Source organism: Hypomesus transpacificus, chromosome 3 (genome assembly GCF_021917145.1).
Source record: "Hypomesus transpacificus isolate Combined female chromosome 3, fHypTra1, whole genome shotgun sequence".
Taxonomy (NCBI): domain Eukaryota; kingdom Metazoa; phylum Chordata; class Actinopteri; order Osmeriformes; family Osmeridae; genus Hypomesus; species Hypomesus transpacificus.
The window spans coordinates 12,504,106-12,521,950 of NC_061062.1; the positions used below are offsets into that span (position 1 = coordinate 12,504,106).

Here is a 17,845-nt window from a genome sequence, read left to right on the forward strand (position 1 = left end):
CTTCTGAAGCTCCTCCTCCACCTGGTTCTTTCTGACCTGTGATGAGAAAGGGAGGAGAGGAGGGAAAGGCAGCGGAGGTCAGGGGTGGGGAGGAGGAGAAGATGTAAATAATGTAGGTCTACTCTACAGGATGTGCCCTGTCTGAGTGTAGATGGTGGTGCTGATGTGTGCAGGTGCATGTGTTTGGGCCTGTAGCAACATCTCTGTTGACATCTGTGGCATGTGATCGCCAGGATTCTCTCCACCTCCCTCCGACCTCTGACCCCCCACTGTTATAATCACCCACACCAGACAGAATGTTATGTTTCTCAAGGCCCCTGACAGCTAAGCTCGTCACTAAAGCTCACATAAACAGGTGATGAAAACCAGTACAAAAGATAATGGACTACAAAGAAAGGATAGCAAAATAATAGCAAAAATGTCAGCAATGATAAAAGGCACAGAGAAACGTGTTCATAGCTTGCAAGCTTTTTAATAAATCTTGTGGGATTTATTAGACATCTGACTTCTGGGATTGTCAGACATAGTTGAATGACTCACAACAGAGAGATTAAAACATGGTTATTGGTGCTGAGGGAGGGCATTTGGTGGCGGTGAAGGAAAAATTGTGTTGTTGAGGGCCCTGTGAGAGATTCAGAGTTCTTCTGCTTACTACTAGAATATCTTAATGGTGAAATGATTCCAGTTGCAACCCATGCCAGTTGTCCACACAAACCATGTAAATTACACAAATGTAAGCATGCCAATAATATGTGCCACACAAAAAAAAAGAACTATGAAGCAAAGTATTTTTCACTCAGAAATGTAGTTTAGTCTTGGTACAAGAACATATTGTCTCTTTTGAATGTTGTTTTGATGGCTTGAAGTGAGGCAAGCAGAAGATCAAAACACATTTGAGAGAATATTACTATAATGAAAAACACTGCAACTTCTCATGAACTCTACATATTTATATTCACATAACTGTTCTTCATTATAAATTAATGAAATCATGAAGGCCACTTCTTTCAGCTCTAGGTAATTACTAACTTTAGAAATGGTCCATCGAAATGGTCTTGATTGTTCATTTTCTCTTTGAACACTGATGAAGTGTGAGAGAAAGACGGGATGGAGAGACGGAGAAAGACAGAGTGAGAGACCAAGACAGAGAGATAGAGAGAGAGACAGAGCGAGAGACCAAGACAGAGAGACAGAGTGAGAGACCCAAATAGAGAGACAGAGGCAAAGAGAGCAACAGGTGAAGGATGATTTTCTTTTCATATACTGTGATGAATGTATAAACTATAGAATTACTCTGAAGCACCCTTTTTTGTATGTGTTTGTGTGCCCAGAAGTTAGATAGTTTCTATGATTCCAGAGAAACCAATTCCCCGGGTGGACTGTACAGCTAGAATGAGATGAAAAGGTGGGTTTGGAAACTATCAAGTGCATTTAAAGTGTTACAAGCCAGCAGCCAGTAGTCATTAACTGTAGTTTCAAACCTAAATAAATCCTCTAATTGTTCCTAATGGAGTTTCAGGTTATCTCTGGTTATCCTCTGCAACTTTTGTGGAGGAAATCGGATGGATTAGTAACAGACTGTCGATCTTCATTCACATTCCACATGTTCCACTTCGAGAGTCAAGAGATTATTTCACTATCCTTTTAAGTAATTTGTTTGTGGGGTGTTAGGGGAGATGAAAACAAAAAACCTCCAGCCAATGCTGACAACATCAAACATAAAAGTAGAACTTGGGATCTGTAGCCCTACAGAATAAACTCCCTTTGACCACTGACTTAAAAGGATTACTGGGCAAACAACATGAAGATCAATACGTCAGTCAATCTGAGAGGAATCCAATTAGTAGATAATTGATCATCCTGTTCTGACATTTACTCAAATCTTAGGGGAAACAGAACAACACCCTCTAAGGACCATTCAATGACCCCCTGCAGGATTGTGTTCTAGCTTGGTGCTTGTATTTTGTATTGGTCTATCAACATTCAATCCCCCAAAAATAACATCTGTGAATTTTAATCTGATTGTAACTATAGTAGAGTTTGGGGTTCTAATCCAGACTTTAATTTTCTTTTTTATTCCTCAGGTTTCATTTCACCAGTTGGCTGTCTGCTGACAAAAAGTGTCGAACTGGGTATGATGTTATTAAAATAGTTAATGTATAAAAACAAAACCCCATCCACACACACCTACACGGATGTTTATCAGCGGAAACACACACCCACACACACACCTATACACACCCATACACACACACACACACACACACACACAAACACTCTCTCTCTCTCTCTCTCTCTCTCTCTCTCTATCTCTCTCTCTCTCACACACACACACCCACCAGGACCCTCTTCTCAGTTTGGCAGCTGGCAGATGTTCTACTAAGCCGGCCCACCTTCAGCCGGAACCTGCACTCTTTAATTAGGAACAGAGCTGTCATTTACACGCATCTGTATTTCAGAGAGTCAAGGGGGATCAACATCCAGCAACCCCTGTTTTCAATTCAAAGAAATCATGACACAAGAATGTGTGTGTTTGAAAAAAAAACATGCTTCAGCATCCCTCCGATCCTTCCCTTCACCCTCTCCTCCTTTTCCTCCTACTCCTCCCTCCTTCTTGTCCTCCATATCTTCTGTAGTATGGGGGATAAGAACGAGTTGTGTGCTAGTGAGACTTAACCCAATTCTGTCTGGGAGATTTATAATAGCAATAACATTTTAAATGTCTTAATCTGCAAGCCAGGTTGGATTTGATTGGAAAGGTCTATCAGTTGTCAGTTAGTTAATGAGTTGTTGAACCCCTAACAATCCAATAACCACGAGAGATCATTGATTTGTGCACAACTAGATGTAAGATTCTAGTCAAAGAAAAACAATAATTCTGTCAGGCACAGGTGATTAGATAAAGACAAATTATCCATGGCACACAAATCCAACAATTTTAATGACAATTTGTAAACACATTCAATTGTGTTTGTGCATGTGTGTTCACAGAAACCATTAGTGGAGCACATCAATCAATACAATAAGCAGGTATTATAGTCCGAGCAGGCTGGTTTCACGGCTGGCCACCCTCTCAGGTCCGAGGAGAGGAAAGCTCACCTGACTCAACCACTGAGCACTAGCTGCTATATGTACCTAGAACAAATGGATCAAACAATATCCGTTGTTTACGTGTTAACAAACTACCAGTCACTTTAACTCTCTCATTTACCCAGTGTCCATTCCTCCCAACCCTTTACATTAAAAGAAATAACTTTATTTTTTTCTTTCCTTATCTTTCTTCTTCTCTCTTTCCCCTCTGTCTCTCCCTTTCTATACAGTCTCTCCTCCCACCTCTCACTGTCTCACTCATCTTTCCCCCTCCCTCTCTATTTCTAGCAGTATCTGGCTCTTGAACAGTAAACAACCTTTTGTCAAGACCTCACACTATTCTTCCACCGACTGCAGCTGTTGTTATGACAACTCACAGCACACGATAACAGGGTGAGGTGCCCAGTACCTATGGATGTAGCAGTGAAAGAGCACAGGAGACCACTAATGATCCAGACCCAATAGGAAGAAATATATATTTAACTAGCAATCAGGTGACTGGCTATTAGTATTGAGGCTAACAAAAAATGTTCTAACTTGCTGCTCACTCATCTCCCTCGCCTTCTGTCTCCTTTACTGATAATGAATGAGTCTGTGCAAGGTGTTTTGGGAAAATTGGCGTGACCATATTCTTGTCTAGTGCATTTGCAACGGAGCGAGTACAGATTGTCCCTCAACATTATTGTTATTCTTCATCAAAGCTGGCACAGGCCCATTGTGTCATATCTTTTGTGAAATAAGATAGGATATATTGCTCACACACGCAGATACTGTACGTGGACACAGCGACACACACACACACACACACATGCTTTTGACAGGATAGAGATTCTGCTCTTTACTTTTGCCTTTCAATAATGTAGCCTTTTTCCCCCTCACCCTGGATGCAGAGACAGGAAATGAAGACGGCCCTATCTCTCTGTAATAATCCTGCTCTGGAAAAGGAGCGCGAGCTTCTGCATGCTGGGAAACACGGATACACAACACAATGACTCAGATCTACTGACTCACATCCTACACTGTGTTTTGACAAATATGCACGTAACATACATAGAAGTCTTATCCATAAGCATCCTCATCTCCTCAGTGATTTGATGATGATTTAGACAAGGGTGTGCGATTGAAGAAAAAAAAGATAGTATCGAAAGGCTGGAATGATACCATAATGCAGTCTGTCCATCAATGTATGGTTATCAATGTAGAGGCCATCCCAAGCCAGAGAATGTCATTTGACATCCCTGGTACAGAAATGCTTGTGATCTGTCATCCCCTTGTACACAGAGATTTTTAGCTTTCTCAACCTGAATTGAAGGCGATTAATGCAAATACAAAAACTGTCTTTACTTACTCTAATGCATAGGTACCAAAACTACTCTTTTACATTTAGTCATTCAGCAGACGCTCTTATCCGGAGCGACTTACAGATTCCCCCTGAGGCAAGCAGGGTGAAGTGCCTTGCCCAAGGACACAACGTCATTTGACACGGCAGGGAATCGATCCGGTAACCTTCTGATTACCAGCCCGACTCCCTCACCGCTCAGCCATCTGACTCTCTTTTCTCTCAGGAGTGATCAGTCACACAAGGGAAGTTGGGACCGGCATGTCGCCTCAACTCTCTCGTTGCAACGGAATGTAAAGGTAGATTCATGAATTTCATTTGCATAATCTCCTGGGGGTGGATAAATGCAAATGAGGATTCAATTAACTTATTTGAAGTGATTTTGTCCTTGAATAATTGAAAAGCTGCTCTATGATTGCCAGGGTGTCCTTCAAAGGCATTGAGGTGCACATTCAGTACTGCCTTCCTGTCAACCATCTACTATACTGTACGCTATATGGTTAGGATGATGGATTACAATTCTAGTTTTAGACACTGACATGTTTATGCTTAATTGGTAAAAGCAGTCCAACCTTGCTGCTGAACTTCTTTCTCTCACAAGGAGAAAGAGACCTTGAGAAACAAAATGAAGGATTTTGCCACCACTTTAAATGCCATTCTTAATTAATTCTGTCTAATAAAGTCATAGAAAAAAGAAAAAAAAAGGCTGTGAATATTGCTTTAAAGAGCATAGAAGATTGTTTGTATCTGTGAGATTAGCTCTCCATTCAGCACTGTCATGAGAGCCTGAACCATCAACAGAAGTTAAATAATGCTGGCAGATTCAGATTGAAATGCATATGTGGGCTATCCAGAGCGTGTTTTTTTCCAGTGATAGTTTTTTTGGAATCCATTTTAACACCACATTGCAGCTCACCACTCTAGAAGCAACCAGTTACAAATGCAACATTTACAAAGTGAGACACTGAACCAGGTTCCAATGAACTGAGCTGTGCTGACTTGTGCCCAGTAATAACCAGCCCTTGACTAAACTCAGAAACTGGAAAAGGAGTGAAAATACCTATCTTGCTTGTATCGCACATTTATTCTGACCCACAGCCAGAATGAGCGTGTTGAGTCACTCACATTCATGAACATGAACACATGAACGAGTGGATGAACACATGAACGAGTGGATGAAGTGAATTGTAAGTCTGTCGTTCGCAATCATAAAACTTACATCAGGAATCGGCCTTACTAGCCTTATTAGTAAAAAATCTGCTGCATCTTTTCAAACACGACAATCCATAACTGACTGCACCTTAAATGGCAAAAAAAAACTTTCAAACTGAGAGTAACTTTGAGAGGAAAATCTACCAGCAAGGAATAAGCGCAGCTAGTTCTGGCAGGGCAATCGGGCAGCGCGCGTCAGTCAGTGATCGGGGACGTAAGGCGTCTTACTCCACCTTCCTTACTCCTCCCACTACCACACCCATGTAGCAGCGCATATCCATTGGGCCACGTCTGATAAGGCGTCTTTAAAAGACGCGCGGATATGCACACACTCACCCCGGTCGTTGTATGATCAGTGCTGCTGCCACCCTCCACGTCCCCTTCTCCCCCATGCTGTCTGTGTATCTATCCTACAGGGGGGTTATATCTCTATTGCTCCCTGCCTCATATGTCATGTATGTATGTGTTGCATCGAGGAGGCAGGGAGTGCTTCCCTTAGATCATCCACTCCGCCAAAGTAAATCTACATGTCCATGTCATGTAACAATAAATGTTCAAATCTAATACGTGATTGTCTTGACTGAACTGACAATCATCTCTCCTTCAGACACATCTAAGAAACTCAAAGGTTTTCTAAATGTGAACTAGTGAATCCTTACTGCTACAATGTTGCTTTCATTAAATAACATAAGTTACAGAAAAAATTCTGAAGTTGAAGAACAACTTGTATTTCTGTCTATTGTGAAAGGCTTGTCAGGCTTGTCACACCGTACTCCATTAATGCAATTTGTTATTCATGTTCAGCTGTGTTTCATTTATAAAGTTGTGTTCTTTTGACCTTTCATAACCAATTTTCCATTAATGGTAAATATAAGGATTGGTTGAGCACTGCTGGAAAGCAGCGCCTTTGAAACCAATTTCTACTGCCTCTGATTATCAGCAGGTTAAGGGCTATTCTGTTCCCACACGTGTCACTTTAAGAAGCTTTTTTAACCTTTATTCTCACAGACACAGATTGCTTCTGTCCATGTATTGATAGCATCAACAATTTTAGACGAAAGAGCAAAAAAAGAGAACAAAAGTTAAAAATCGACTATCTCTTTGAGAGCCACTCTCAGAGGAGCATCATTGACAGACACACTCCAGTGCTAAGGCTGACCCCACCCAGAACTGTGGGGGAGGCTGTGTGGAGGTACGGTTCGATCATTCAAGCCAAGGTCTTGAGGAGGCGTTCACACAATAAAGGTCTTTTCACTCCCTGTGTGATTATAGAGATCCATAAAAACTCATCATGAACCGTCACAGTGATCTTCCCATCTGTTGACTGTGGACATGGTCTCCCTCTTAAAGCAGGTAGACAGACAGGCACATCACTCCAAGTTTCTGTTTCAAACGACCCCAGCTGCCAGGAGTGTGTGTGTGTGCATGTATGCATGCGCCCCACACACGCAATCCTACACTCCCACAAGCCTTAATTACAAAGATAAGCGACGCTTTGCGATCCAGTTGGAACCACTTGAAATGAATCACGTAATAAACACACACAATGCCCACACAATCCAGCAGGTAATCATGTTGGCTCATCTCAGAGTGCTGCTCTCCTCACCACTGAGGTGGAGACTGACTCAATGCAGCTTTGTTGGAGGACGTCCTCCACATCTCCTTCAATCCAAAGTCAGAGATGGAACTCCAAACCACAGGAACTGCATGGAGGGCTGAAGCTGGCACGTTCATCTAAACAGAATGACTTGAATATTTAATGCTTAGGTTGACAACGGGTGGGTAATTGAAGCTCTTTCACTGAAGGATGTAAGTAAACAAGGTGCCCATTGATAACTGGTATTGAGGCAAGACAAGAAAAGGAAGAACCACATTCTGGATGAAAGGTACACAGCTGCCTATGTGCTGTGAGTGCACACAGATCAGAGAAGTATGGTGATTCAACTAAAATGTCCATTTAGCACTTAAGGTTACGCTCACTTTCGTCAAAAGAGACACCTTCCACTCAAATGCTGAATTTCTACAGACGGACATCACTTATAAATTTATAATTAGTAATTACATCTATTCATTTTCTAAATGGATTAATTTTTCCCACCGTGAATTGGAAAATTACAACACAGTAATGAGGTCTGCTAATTGCTTAGAAGTGAATAAAGATAATTTCTCATTCACATCAACTCAGTGTAATACTGCCCCCATGTGGTAAACTACTATTACTCAATGGAGAGTCAATAAAATCCATGCTGAGGGATTTTACAGACCCAGATCAAAATCCCCCAGTAGTGTCATTGGAGAGTTTGTTTATGAAACATACTGCACAATAAGCACAAAATCACATATTTGAGTTCATTCAACTGGTTTATTTTTATTCATGAATATTAGTACAATCTAGCTTGAGCACCCATGGTTTTATGAATTATTTCATACAATTATTTCATTTTAAGTATTTGAGCTACAGCAGAACACAACTTGATCAGAACTAACATTATCCATAAATCTATAAGCCAATATCAAAGCAATAAACTTAATGTTAGTCCTTGATGACCTAAGTAAAGTTAAGTATTAAGACTTTAATTTGATCTAACTTAGACTAATCGCAGAGAAATGTACTCAATAGAGTGTTTTTAAACAAAACTAAGAGAATGGGGCAGAGTGAATATCCCTCCAGCTGAAGTAAATGATGATATGTCACAGCTTTGCAGCACTGTAGAACTGATGCTGCTCCATTTCTGCCTGTGTCTGACCTAGATTCATCATCTACATTTACAGAGCTTTTATTAATTTCAGCTCAACTCAAGCGAACCGATTGTGTCATAACTCAAATTAATTCTGAGGTCCAGATTACAGCTGATCAAGACAGGGACCTAGGGATCGTCAATTCTTGCTCATATTCCATGCATGACTTTTCAAAATGAAAAAACAATTTTCAGGAAACATCTTAAAAACTAAAATGCCTCTAGGGTTTACAATATTAATGGAACTATGAATGTGGCATGACAGAATTTTGTTAAATTTTTCCTTGTACTTATGTATAACTAGAAGCAGCTAAGGCTGATTATTATGCAAGCAAATTAATTCTGGGGCAGCAGAATGATTACATTGAGAAAAGTTGCATGATCCTGAACAAAAATAAATTAGACGATTTATAATAGGAAAGAGAGACAAAATGCACCAGGGTGGAATCAAAGCCATTAATATTGGTGTCACTACACTTCAGAACACCATAGCTTTTGACATATGGTTATGTGTCAGTGGTCCAGCATTGTCATTTCATGATGCGCTATACTGCACCAATTAAAACTCTCTAAAATACTGCATTGTGAATGCTCAATTATCAAAGCACTTTGGCGTGATGGCTTGAAATTGTAATACAGTACCAGTCAAAAGTTTTGACTGGTACTGTACATACAATTTGGACATAGGTGTTTTATGGTACAGGGACCACAGATGTAACTTGTAGGCAAGTCTTAAGAGTTTGTCTTAAAAGTTTGTTTTCTTTCTCTAAGGTAGGAGTTTCTTTCCTACCAGTTGCGTAAAACCTATATTGTGTCTGATGGGGTCTTCCTTACCTAAGCCCAGTCTGCCGCCTGCTTTCAGCAACTAATTCCCACGAGTATCGAGACTGACACCTGGATTAGGGGAGAGGAGAAGAGGACAGCGACAGAAGAGAGGCTTTTGGATCTAAAAGAAATCCATCCATTGCGTCTTTCACCTTCCTTACCCCAGACATCCTCAGCACAGCCTCTGAAGCCCCACTGAGTGGTGAGAAGGCTGGGTCGGAGGCCCTCCATCACACACGCACTTCCTGATTGGTAGATAAAGTTAAGTGACAAGAGGAAGGAGTTAATTTAAGGAAGTACTTACGTCACTTGCTTAGGAAGCCATCTGAAGTTTTCTTTTTTTTGTTTATTTTGAGAAAGACATCAGAGATCAGAAAATTATCTTTGGGCACAGGAGTACTTCTTATTTCTTGATCGCTGAACCTCTCATTACTGCTTATTGCTTCTGGCATATTCAGTTTAGTTAGTCTAGTTGAGTTATTGTAATATATTCTAAACTAGGTAAGCAATGTGGACATGGCAAGAATGAATTTCCTTACACCACAGTCTCTTTAACAATACGTCAAGTGTAAAAAGACTGCCTTGTTTAAGGAATTCTGTTACTGTAATGCACTGCAATAAGATACAACAGAATTGGCAAATGGATGAATAATCAACTTTATGCACGTCAATGGGAAAGTGTTGAGCTGTCAGGGTTGTCAAGAAACTGCCACAGGGCATGTTATCATGGTTACATAAAATATTTCTTGACTTCAAATCAGAGAAGGGTCATAGTTGATGAATATGGAGATGCTGAATATAGCTGGAATAACAAATTACCTCAGGGCATTCTGGTACTGTAGAAAAGGAGGAGAATTAGCAGAGAACTACATTTCTTGATTGAGTTGATGTTGAAACCCACATGCCAAACACACTTTGGCCCCCAAGCTTCCCCACCCACAGGGAAGGGGGTGAAGAAGGTCATGTATAACCCCCATTTCATTTAACAGTTTAGATTAATTCCATCTGAAAAGGTTAATTCCTATAAAGATGAGGGTGTGAATGTGATTCACTTTCCTCCAGGGCTGTGGGCTTCAAGGCACATCTGGATGACGTGTTATGGTGCAAGACCTTTATTTCAGACCATACTGATCCAATTGACAAAGAGGCTGATGTAGATTCTGAACTTGAATTGAACTATTGTTTTTTAGGAAGTTTCAAACTATTTGCCGCATCAATTTCTTTACACGAAGGTGTTCATATGTTTGGTTCATATGTTTAGGTCAAGTGTAAACTATTCAGTTTGACATGAAACCCAAACCTGTACAGGCTTCTCTTTTTCTTGAAAACGGTTGAATATTACTATTGAATAGTACCCTATGTCAGAAGAGGCACTGTGTTCCATTAGAGATCTGCAACTGAAGTCTGGAGGCAAACTGGTGATTTGTCCAGTTTCCCAGACACAGTCAGATGATTCTTATAATTAAGAAACCATTTAACTGATTTCAATGATGAAAATCTCCACTGACACTGAAAGAACACCAGGTTTTACAGAACTTCCTCTGTTACTGGGTCTAACATGAACGTGAAGCAGGCTGAGGCTCAGGAGTGGAGGAAGAGGAGAGGAAGAGAGGAGGAGAGGAGGAGCACTCAGTGCTGCTCAAGTGTAGCGGTGAAGAGGTAAACAAGGCTCACCCTTGGTATGGGAGGAGGAGGGGGAGGCGGGGATGATGAAGAACACAGCAGAGAAACGATGTGTTCCTCACGTGACTCACTCATGCGCCGCCATGCCCTGACCCGTGCCTCCGTCTTCACCTGGGTGGTTCGAGATAGAAGGGAGAAACTTCAAACAAACAACTAAACAAAAGGAAAAAAAGCAATAAAAAAAATGAACTTGAATGTTGTCTTTCAAAACAGCAGATAGATCAATTGTACTTCAAGTTCAAAAAAAAGGCGGGGGAAAAGCTAACCAAACATGAGAAAGCCAATGTTTGAAAACCAGAGAGCTCAAGGCCATGTGGGGCAAACAGAAATGGTGGTCCGTGTCTTTGAGGATTATTTTTGCTCCACAATTCAGCCAAATAGTCAACATCTGCAAGATATGATGTCACACTAATAGATTTGCAGTGGTCGAAACATCCTTTTTTTGGGTCTTCCAGAAGTCAATATCATAGTGCCAAATGTTGATTTCAAGACTCTAATGCTTCCAGGTGTATCAGGTTGTGCTGGGTGTACAATGGTCAATAAAAACTGCAATCACAACCGCAGTCAAGTAAACTGTTTCCTTAATATGCTGTTATTGGTTGGTTGTCTTCAAAGTGGAATTTGCCAACACATTTGGTCGCTCAAAACTGGTCAGATCATAGTATGTCATGATGACACAACTGAATTTGAAAATTTCGTATAACTGAATGGAGTATGGTTGAGTTTTATTGAAATGTAACAAGAACAATTTATAAATACAAATCACATCAAAGAACAAATTGTCTCGCAGATCAAGGATTTGCCAGACCTGTAGTTTAAATGGGCAGCTTTAAAACTGTAGTAACACTTAGTAAAACACAATTACTCTACCTAGACAAATGGTAAACATACAACTGCAATGTTACTGTCTCACTACAAGAAAAAGGCACTATCTACCTCTCTTCTTGTACCCACTTATGCAAATCAACTTGAAATAAAGCCATTATCTTTAAGCCATTATGTACAAGCAAGTCCTATGTCTTAAAGAAAATAGGGAGGGGCTTAGTCTCTAAGGGAAAGGGGGTGGTGGTTTAGAGCAGGTCATTAAATGAATGGTAGTCATGATCATCCAGTTCTTCCCCCAGTAAAAAACATGAGTCAACAATATTTTTAAATGTAACTTTCAAAAGGAATAAGATAGCGATTTAGCTTTTAAAGTGTAAATGTCCAGATACCACAAGCAAAGCAAAACAAAGGAATAGACTGAAGAAGCAAGCTTGTGTATATACACTTATCGTCTTCTCCACTTGTAGTGCAATCATTCCATATTTCGCAGTGTGTAGATTTGTCAAATTATGCAAGTTGAGTTTTTTTTTTTTTTTTTGTACGATGTCTTATGGATATAACTGGTCGATTTGTACACAGCCAATCAAAACTTGATGACACTCAGCCCAATCCGTTCATTTGTATTTAGTCTACTTCCATTGTTGCCCATAAGAATCTTGGTAAAACTCCTGGTTGTCATTATTGTAACCATAGTTACCAGAGTAGTCGCCACCCTGCTGCAGTGGTTGCTGGGCGATGGGTTGGGAGCCCCAGTTCTGCTGGTTGGCGGTCTGGCGGCGTTTGGAGTCAGGCTGGGTGTAGCCGTCTGCTTTCCTCTTCCCCCCTACGTTGCCCCCTCGGTTACCCCGGGCCCCTCGGATGCCCCTACCCCGGGGCAATTGAGCTGGGCCTCCAGGAGTCCCGCGGCCCCCTCCACGCCCTCCCCTGGGAACCCCCATAGGAGACCCCCTTTGGACGTAGCTGCCTCTGCCCCGAGGGGGTGGCGCTCCTCTGCCCCTGGGTGGTGGGGGAGCACCCCGGTTCACCCTGCTCCCCCTCCCTCTTATAGAGTAAACGTCATCATAGCCATAGTAAGGATCGTCATAGCTTCCTCTGTAGTCATGATAATCGTAACTGTAGTAATCGTCGTAGTAGTCCTCGTACCCATAGTAATCCTGAGGGTAGGCGTAGCCCCCACCCCCCCTCCCGCCTCGGCCACGCCCCCTCATGGGAGGAGGCATGCGCGGGGGAGAGTAGTAGTAGTAGTCGTCATACCTGACAAAACAACAACAACAAATAAACAAGCAAAAAGACGGACAAACAATGAACCACAATAGCCTTTAGTGTTGTTTTTATGAACCATAACAGTTCGAGATACGAGGTGTATTCAGAACTCACCCTGCTGTCCTCGGGGGCTGTCTCTGGGCTTGACGCTCCTTCTTCTTCTTGTCTGGAGGCTTCGCCAGGACAATCTCAATCTCCTCACCCTCCAGCTCCTTTCCATTCATCTCCTGCATGGCCTGGACATTAGTGGACATTAGAGAGGGGTTGACATCCAGTGACTTTTTCCGAGAGAGAATTTCAACACATTGACTGGCGCACATAGCTGCTACACACACACATACTTACTTAGTACTTATGCTTATTTACACACACATTTACAGATTCACAAAGACAGAAGTACACACCTTAACAGCAGCGTCTCTATCCTCAAAGTGGACAAAGGCATAGTCCTTCAGCTTCTTGACTCTCTCCAGCTTCCCAAAGTGGGAGAAGGTCTTCTCTAGGAGCTCCTCTGTGACAGGGGTGGCCAGGTTCCTCACAAACAGCACCTTCACCTGACAGCACACCAACACAGTATAAGAGAGACAGATCACCACACAGGAAGAGGAAGGATGAACATGGGGGTGAGAAGGGGCAATGAGAAAAACTATTTTTTCAAGTGGGATATTAATATCCGAGGCACAGTGGCATATGTGCCATTACAGCTTGCAAAAGCATGGCTCGTACAACATCTAGGCCTAATTGTGTTTGATGAGTCGAGGGAGTCTGTTCCGCGCAGTGATGGGCTTTTCTTAGTACTGAATCATCACACAATTCTCCTCAGTGTAATTTCAGTCCATTAAATATTATTAACTGCTTTTCAGACTGTTCTCTCTCAAGGATTCGATTCTCTGGCCTCTCATCTGGTTTTGTGGTCCTAGTGTTTTTAATGGGGTCAGTGTTTTTAAAGGGACCAGAGCCAAGTTTCAGTGACTCGGACCTCACCCTGGCCATGATCCCTGGGTCTGGTTCCTCCACTGGGTCCGCCCATTCCACTGTCACCGGGTTCCCCCACACCTTGACCTTGCCGCTCATCAGGCGGCGGCGGGCCTGGGCGGCGGTCTTGTGGTCTTCATACTCCAGGAAGCAGAAGCCCCTGTTCTTCTTCTTGTCGTCAGGCTGGTGGTAGAGGATCACCTCCATTAGGCCCTCTGGTGGAGGAATGGACAAGTATTTATGTATTTTCTCTCGCCCCGTCAGGAGATTAACTACCTCAACAGCTGTCAAGTGTGGCACTTTACTCCAGAACAGGTATGTGACATTAAGATTAATGTGTGCAGATACAGGGCCGGATTTGACATAGAGCAACACATAACATGAGGCAATGCAAGTATGACAACACTAGACATCCAGTTGGTGTACCCAGGCATACTATCAACACTTTCGGATAGATTAGAGTATAACATTTCTTTTTATGATTCGATTGTTAGTCTCCTCAGACAATATTTTTTATAAATCATAGTTGATTGCAAACAATATATATATAGACATTTTAACTATGATCTTTCTCTAACCTGTAACTTTGCTGAAATCTTCCAATATGCTCTCTCTTGTCTTGTTCTTTGGAATTGAGCCAACAAAGAGTCGATTGTTTGCGACAGAGATGCAGACACCCAGGTATTTACCTGACCGGATTTCATAATTATCACACTAAAAACAAAAAAGGGTTGACAAAAAAAAATCTTAAAATGTTGCACAAAACATGTAGCCAATTCATGCACAGTAAAAACATTTAAGAAATCACACATGAACCACAAATAGACCACACTGTCTGCCAGGCTTCAGTCAAGTAAAAGGCATATGTTAGGGCACTCTGTATCAATAGACTGCCTTTAAATGTGGTTAAGTGGTGCTAGCTTAACAACAAATAATCATCCAATCCAATCCCTAACCTAACCTTAACCAAAAACCTTAGGTTTGGGTTGTTCCTGTAGTATTTTGATAAACAATACATCTAAGGTCCTAAAAGTTAACCTAACCATGACCCTATTTAAATATCATCAAAAGTGATTTGGACTGTTGTGTGATGGTTAAAGCAGATCCTGTGTCTCATTTATAAAGGTAGTGATGATCTACAGACTTTGGAACTCTGTTGATGTGTCATAACTGGGTTTGTTTTAGGGTAAGTAGACATTTGTATTGTGCCGTATCTATAATGGGGGGAGCCTTAGTTAATGGCCCATCCTATCCATGCAAGAGGATGTCTTAGTGGCATGTCTTACGAGTTTGACAGCCTCTTGTGCAGCGTCCTTGTTGCAGAAGGTGATGAAGGCGTAGCCCCGATTCTGACCCGAGAGAGGGTCCATCATCAGACGCAGGTCCCAGATAGGGCCCGCCTTCTCAAACAGTGGCACCAGCTCATCCTCATACAGGTCTCTGGGGATCTTACCCACAAACACCTGCAGCGGCCAAAGAGAACGGACAAGTTTAACTTCCCAAGCTTAGGTTGGAAGTTGGGTATTTTTATGAATTGTGAAATTAAATTGCAATGGAGTATAGACAGTACAGAAGTTCCATAACCAAGGGAAAACAACTTTAAAAGTGGTCAAGTTGTGACTTTGAACAACAGAAAAAAGCAGTTTTTGACCATAACAAAGTTGGTTCATTTCCCCTTGCCTCTGTCCCAACCCCGGGCTGTGTTCCAGTGTACACCTCGTCTGGGGGAGGTCCCCCGTACTTCCTCTGTCCTGTGGTCACATCCAGAGTGTATCCTGTTCGCTCCAGAAGAGCCTGGAAAGGAAATCAATGACAGTAAGGATTCACACAGAGACCATGTACGTCTGCATCTTAGCTCAATAGAACTAAGCAAATCAACTGCATTTGATAGTAGTTTTAGCACTTCTTTCACTGTATTTCACTTTTTTTCACCTTGATCTTGGACTCATCTGGGCCCTTTGTGGATTCTTGAACTTTGCTTCCTTGTTTTTCTCTTTGTCTGTATGTTTTCATCACACCACAGAGAAATGCACTCTTGTTCTGGGAGAGACAGACACAGACATTAATGATGTACAATGATGATGAAAGACAGTATATCTTACCTGGAGTAGATGCCATAAGACATAAGCTATTTACAGAACAAAATGGTGGATGAATGGAAGGACAGCCTTATGCATATTCTGAGAGACAGTACATTGATTTTGCTCTGGGGGACAGAATCTTTTTGAAATGTACTGTGGACTACTGTGGAGGATGGGGTTTGAGGCAGACTCACCTGGACATGTGACAGGTCACTCTCCTTAAACTGCAGAATGACTGCCAGGGCCCCCTCCTCATTGAACTCCCTTAGGGCATCAATGGCCCTCTCATCGAGGTCAGCATAGGCCACCAGCCCTGAGAAAAAGGGGGAATGAGGGGCAGAGAGAGATAGACAGAGAGATTCAGCGAGAGCTACATTACATTGATTTGTCTATATAAAGGTTTTATAGAGTTGGCCTTCGCACTCGCTTACCAGTCTGAAATATGTCATCCAGGCTTTCTGCCACTTTTTGAGGAAGCCCAGCATCTAGCAGGGTCTGGTAGTTCTGTGTGTGAGTGGCACTGACATCCATGGGCTCCTCTTCCTCCTTCAACAGAGTTGAATTCCCATTCACCTCTGCAGCCATTCTCCTAGGGCCAGAGAGAGGTCAAAAGTTATCCATTTGTAAAGAGAGATGGTTCTTTTGAGTGACTGGGTTAATTGGTTATTATGTTATGAGCATTGCATGAACAGTACTATTTTAACGAACTATATATAACTGCTCAATTTTACAGGTTGGGATTTTGTCAATTAATTGCATGACTATAGATAACATTTTGTTGAGACAGAACAGAATACAAGGATTCAGCTCATTATTTTGCCATTAACAAACCGTAGCAGGTATTGCATTGGAATTAGTCGTGCGGCGTCCTAGACAGATGGGCACCAAACAAGTCGGCCTAGTGTTTTGGGACAAACAAGCACGATTCCTGGCGGGAACTGGGGTGACGTCAAAAAGGAGAGGTAGGCTAAATGTGCACCTGGCAAGGCTAATATGATCGTGGATAGAAAGTTAGAGGCTAGTACTGTGCTAATGTCTCCTTTACGAAATAACGTTGTTTAACGAAAACAACGGGAGAAACTGTGTGATCATAACACCTGCACCGACTAATTCGTCATGGTAACGCCATGGTTTCGCAATCTAGACACAAGGCCTGGCTGTCTAGAACGCCTTGACTAACGTTGGACTGTAAACATAAAGCCGACCCGCCCCCTACATTACCCACACTTCTCTACAAGCTGGCCAACTGATGGTAAATTTGAAGAGCCTCATAACATTGTAACGGTGAAAAAAAAAACGTATAAATGGATAGTGGCTAATAGTACCTAGCGTTATACGCTTAAATTAGTGTACTAGTGCCATGGCCTTCTTTGTCCCAAAACTGAGCCCATCTTTCTTTCCAAACCCAACGTTATTGTTGTAAATACATGATGGAACAATTTACAGTATGCAAATGCTATTTTAGGAAACAAACTTACCGTTACACTTGAGCCAGTTGCAACAAAATAAAATTATGAGTTATCAAAATGCATACAATATTGTTAAGTGGACCTTCCCCTCTTTATTTGGGTCTGTAAACCGGAGACTGACAGCTTACTGCTCGTTCATGAGTCTTCCTCCTGGTAAATCCAACCCGATTCCACTCGCGCGCACGTACTCATCTACGGGGTTTCCGTCGGCACTTTGCAGGGCCGTTGCTTGTTGGACGATTTGCTTGTAAATGCTTTAGGGCCGAAGTCAGTGCAGTTGGACTGCTCAGTTGATAAGCATTTCAACATCATTTTTAAATATATGCCTTTATTACAGGCCAAGTG

The 17,845-nt window shown here is 42.0% G+C and overlaps 1 protein-coding gene across 3 annotated transcripts; it reads right to left on the reverse strand.

Annotated features, from left to right (window-relative positions):
- Positions 1-7,983: 7,983 nt before the first annotated feature.
- Positions 7,984-17,688, reverse strand: LOC124462388 (heterogeneous nuclear ribonucleoprotein R-like). Of its 3 annotated transcripts, none has more exons than XR_006955428.1 (13): positions 17,510-17,687; positions 16,463-16,620; positions 16,226-16,344; positions 15,883-15,990; positions 15,631-15,744; positions 15,237-15,413; positions 14,529-14,664; positions 13,960-14,165; positions 13,380-13,529; positions 13,090-13,211; positions 12,410-12,966; positions 10,879-10,998; positions 7,984-9,449 (listed from the first exon to the last, which is right to left on the reverse strand). XR_006955428.1 is itself a non-coding variant. In XM_047013967.1 (13 exons), the coding sequence occupies exons 2-13, from the start codon at positions 16,614-16,616 to the stop codon at positions 9,377-9,379; spliced, it is 1,956 nt and encodes a 651-aa protein (XP_046869923.1). In that variant the 5' UTR covers position 16,617; positions 17,510-17,688; the 3' UTR covers positions 7,984-9,376. The 3 variants fall into 3 exon arrangements, 2 of the variants coding, with proteins under 2 accessions (XP_046869923.1, XP_046869921.1); XM_047013967.1 differs by having other exon boundaries at positions 10,959-10,998; positions 16,463-16,617; positions 17,510-17,688; XM_047013965.1 differs by having other exon boundaries at positions 10,959-10,998; positions 17,510-17,688.
- Between the last annotated feature and the right edge of the window lie 157 nt (positions 17,689-17,845).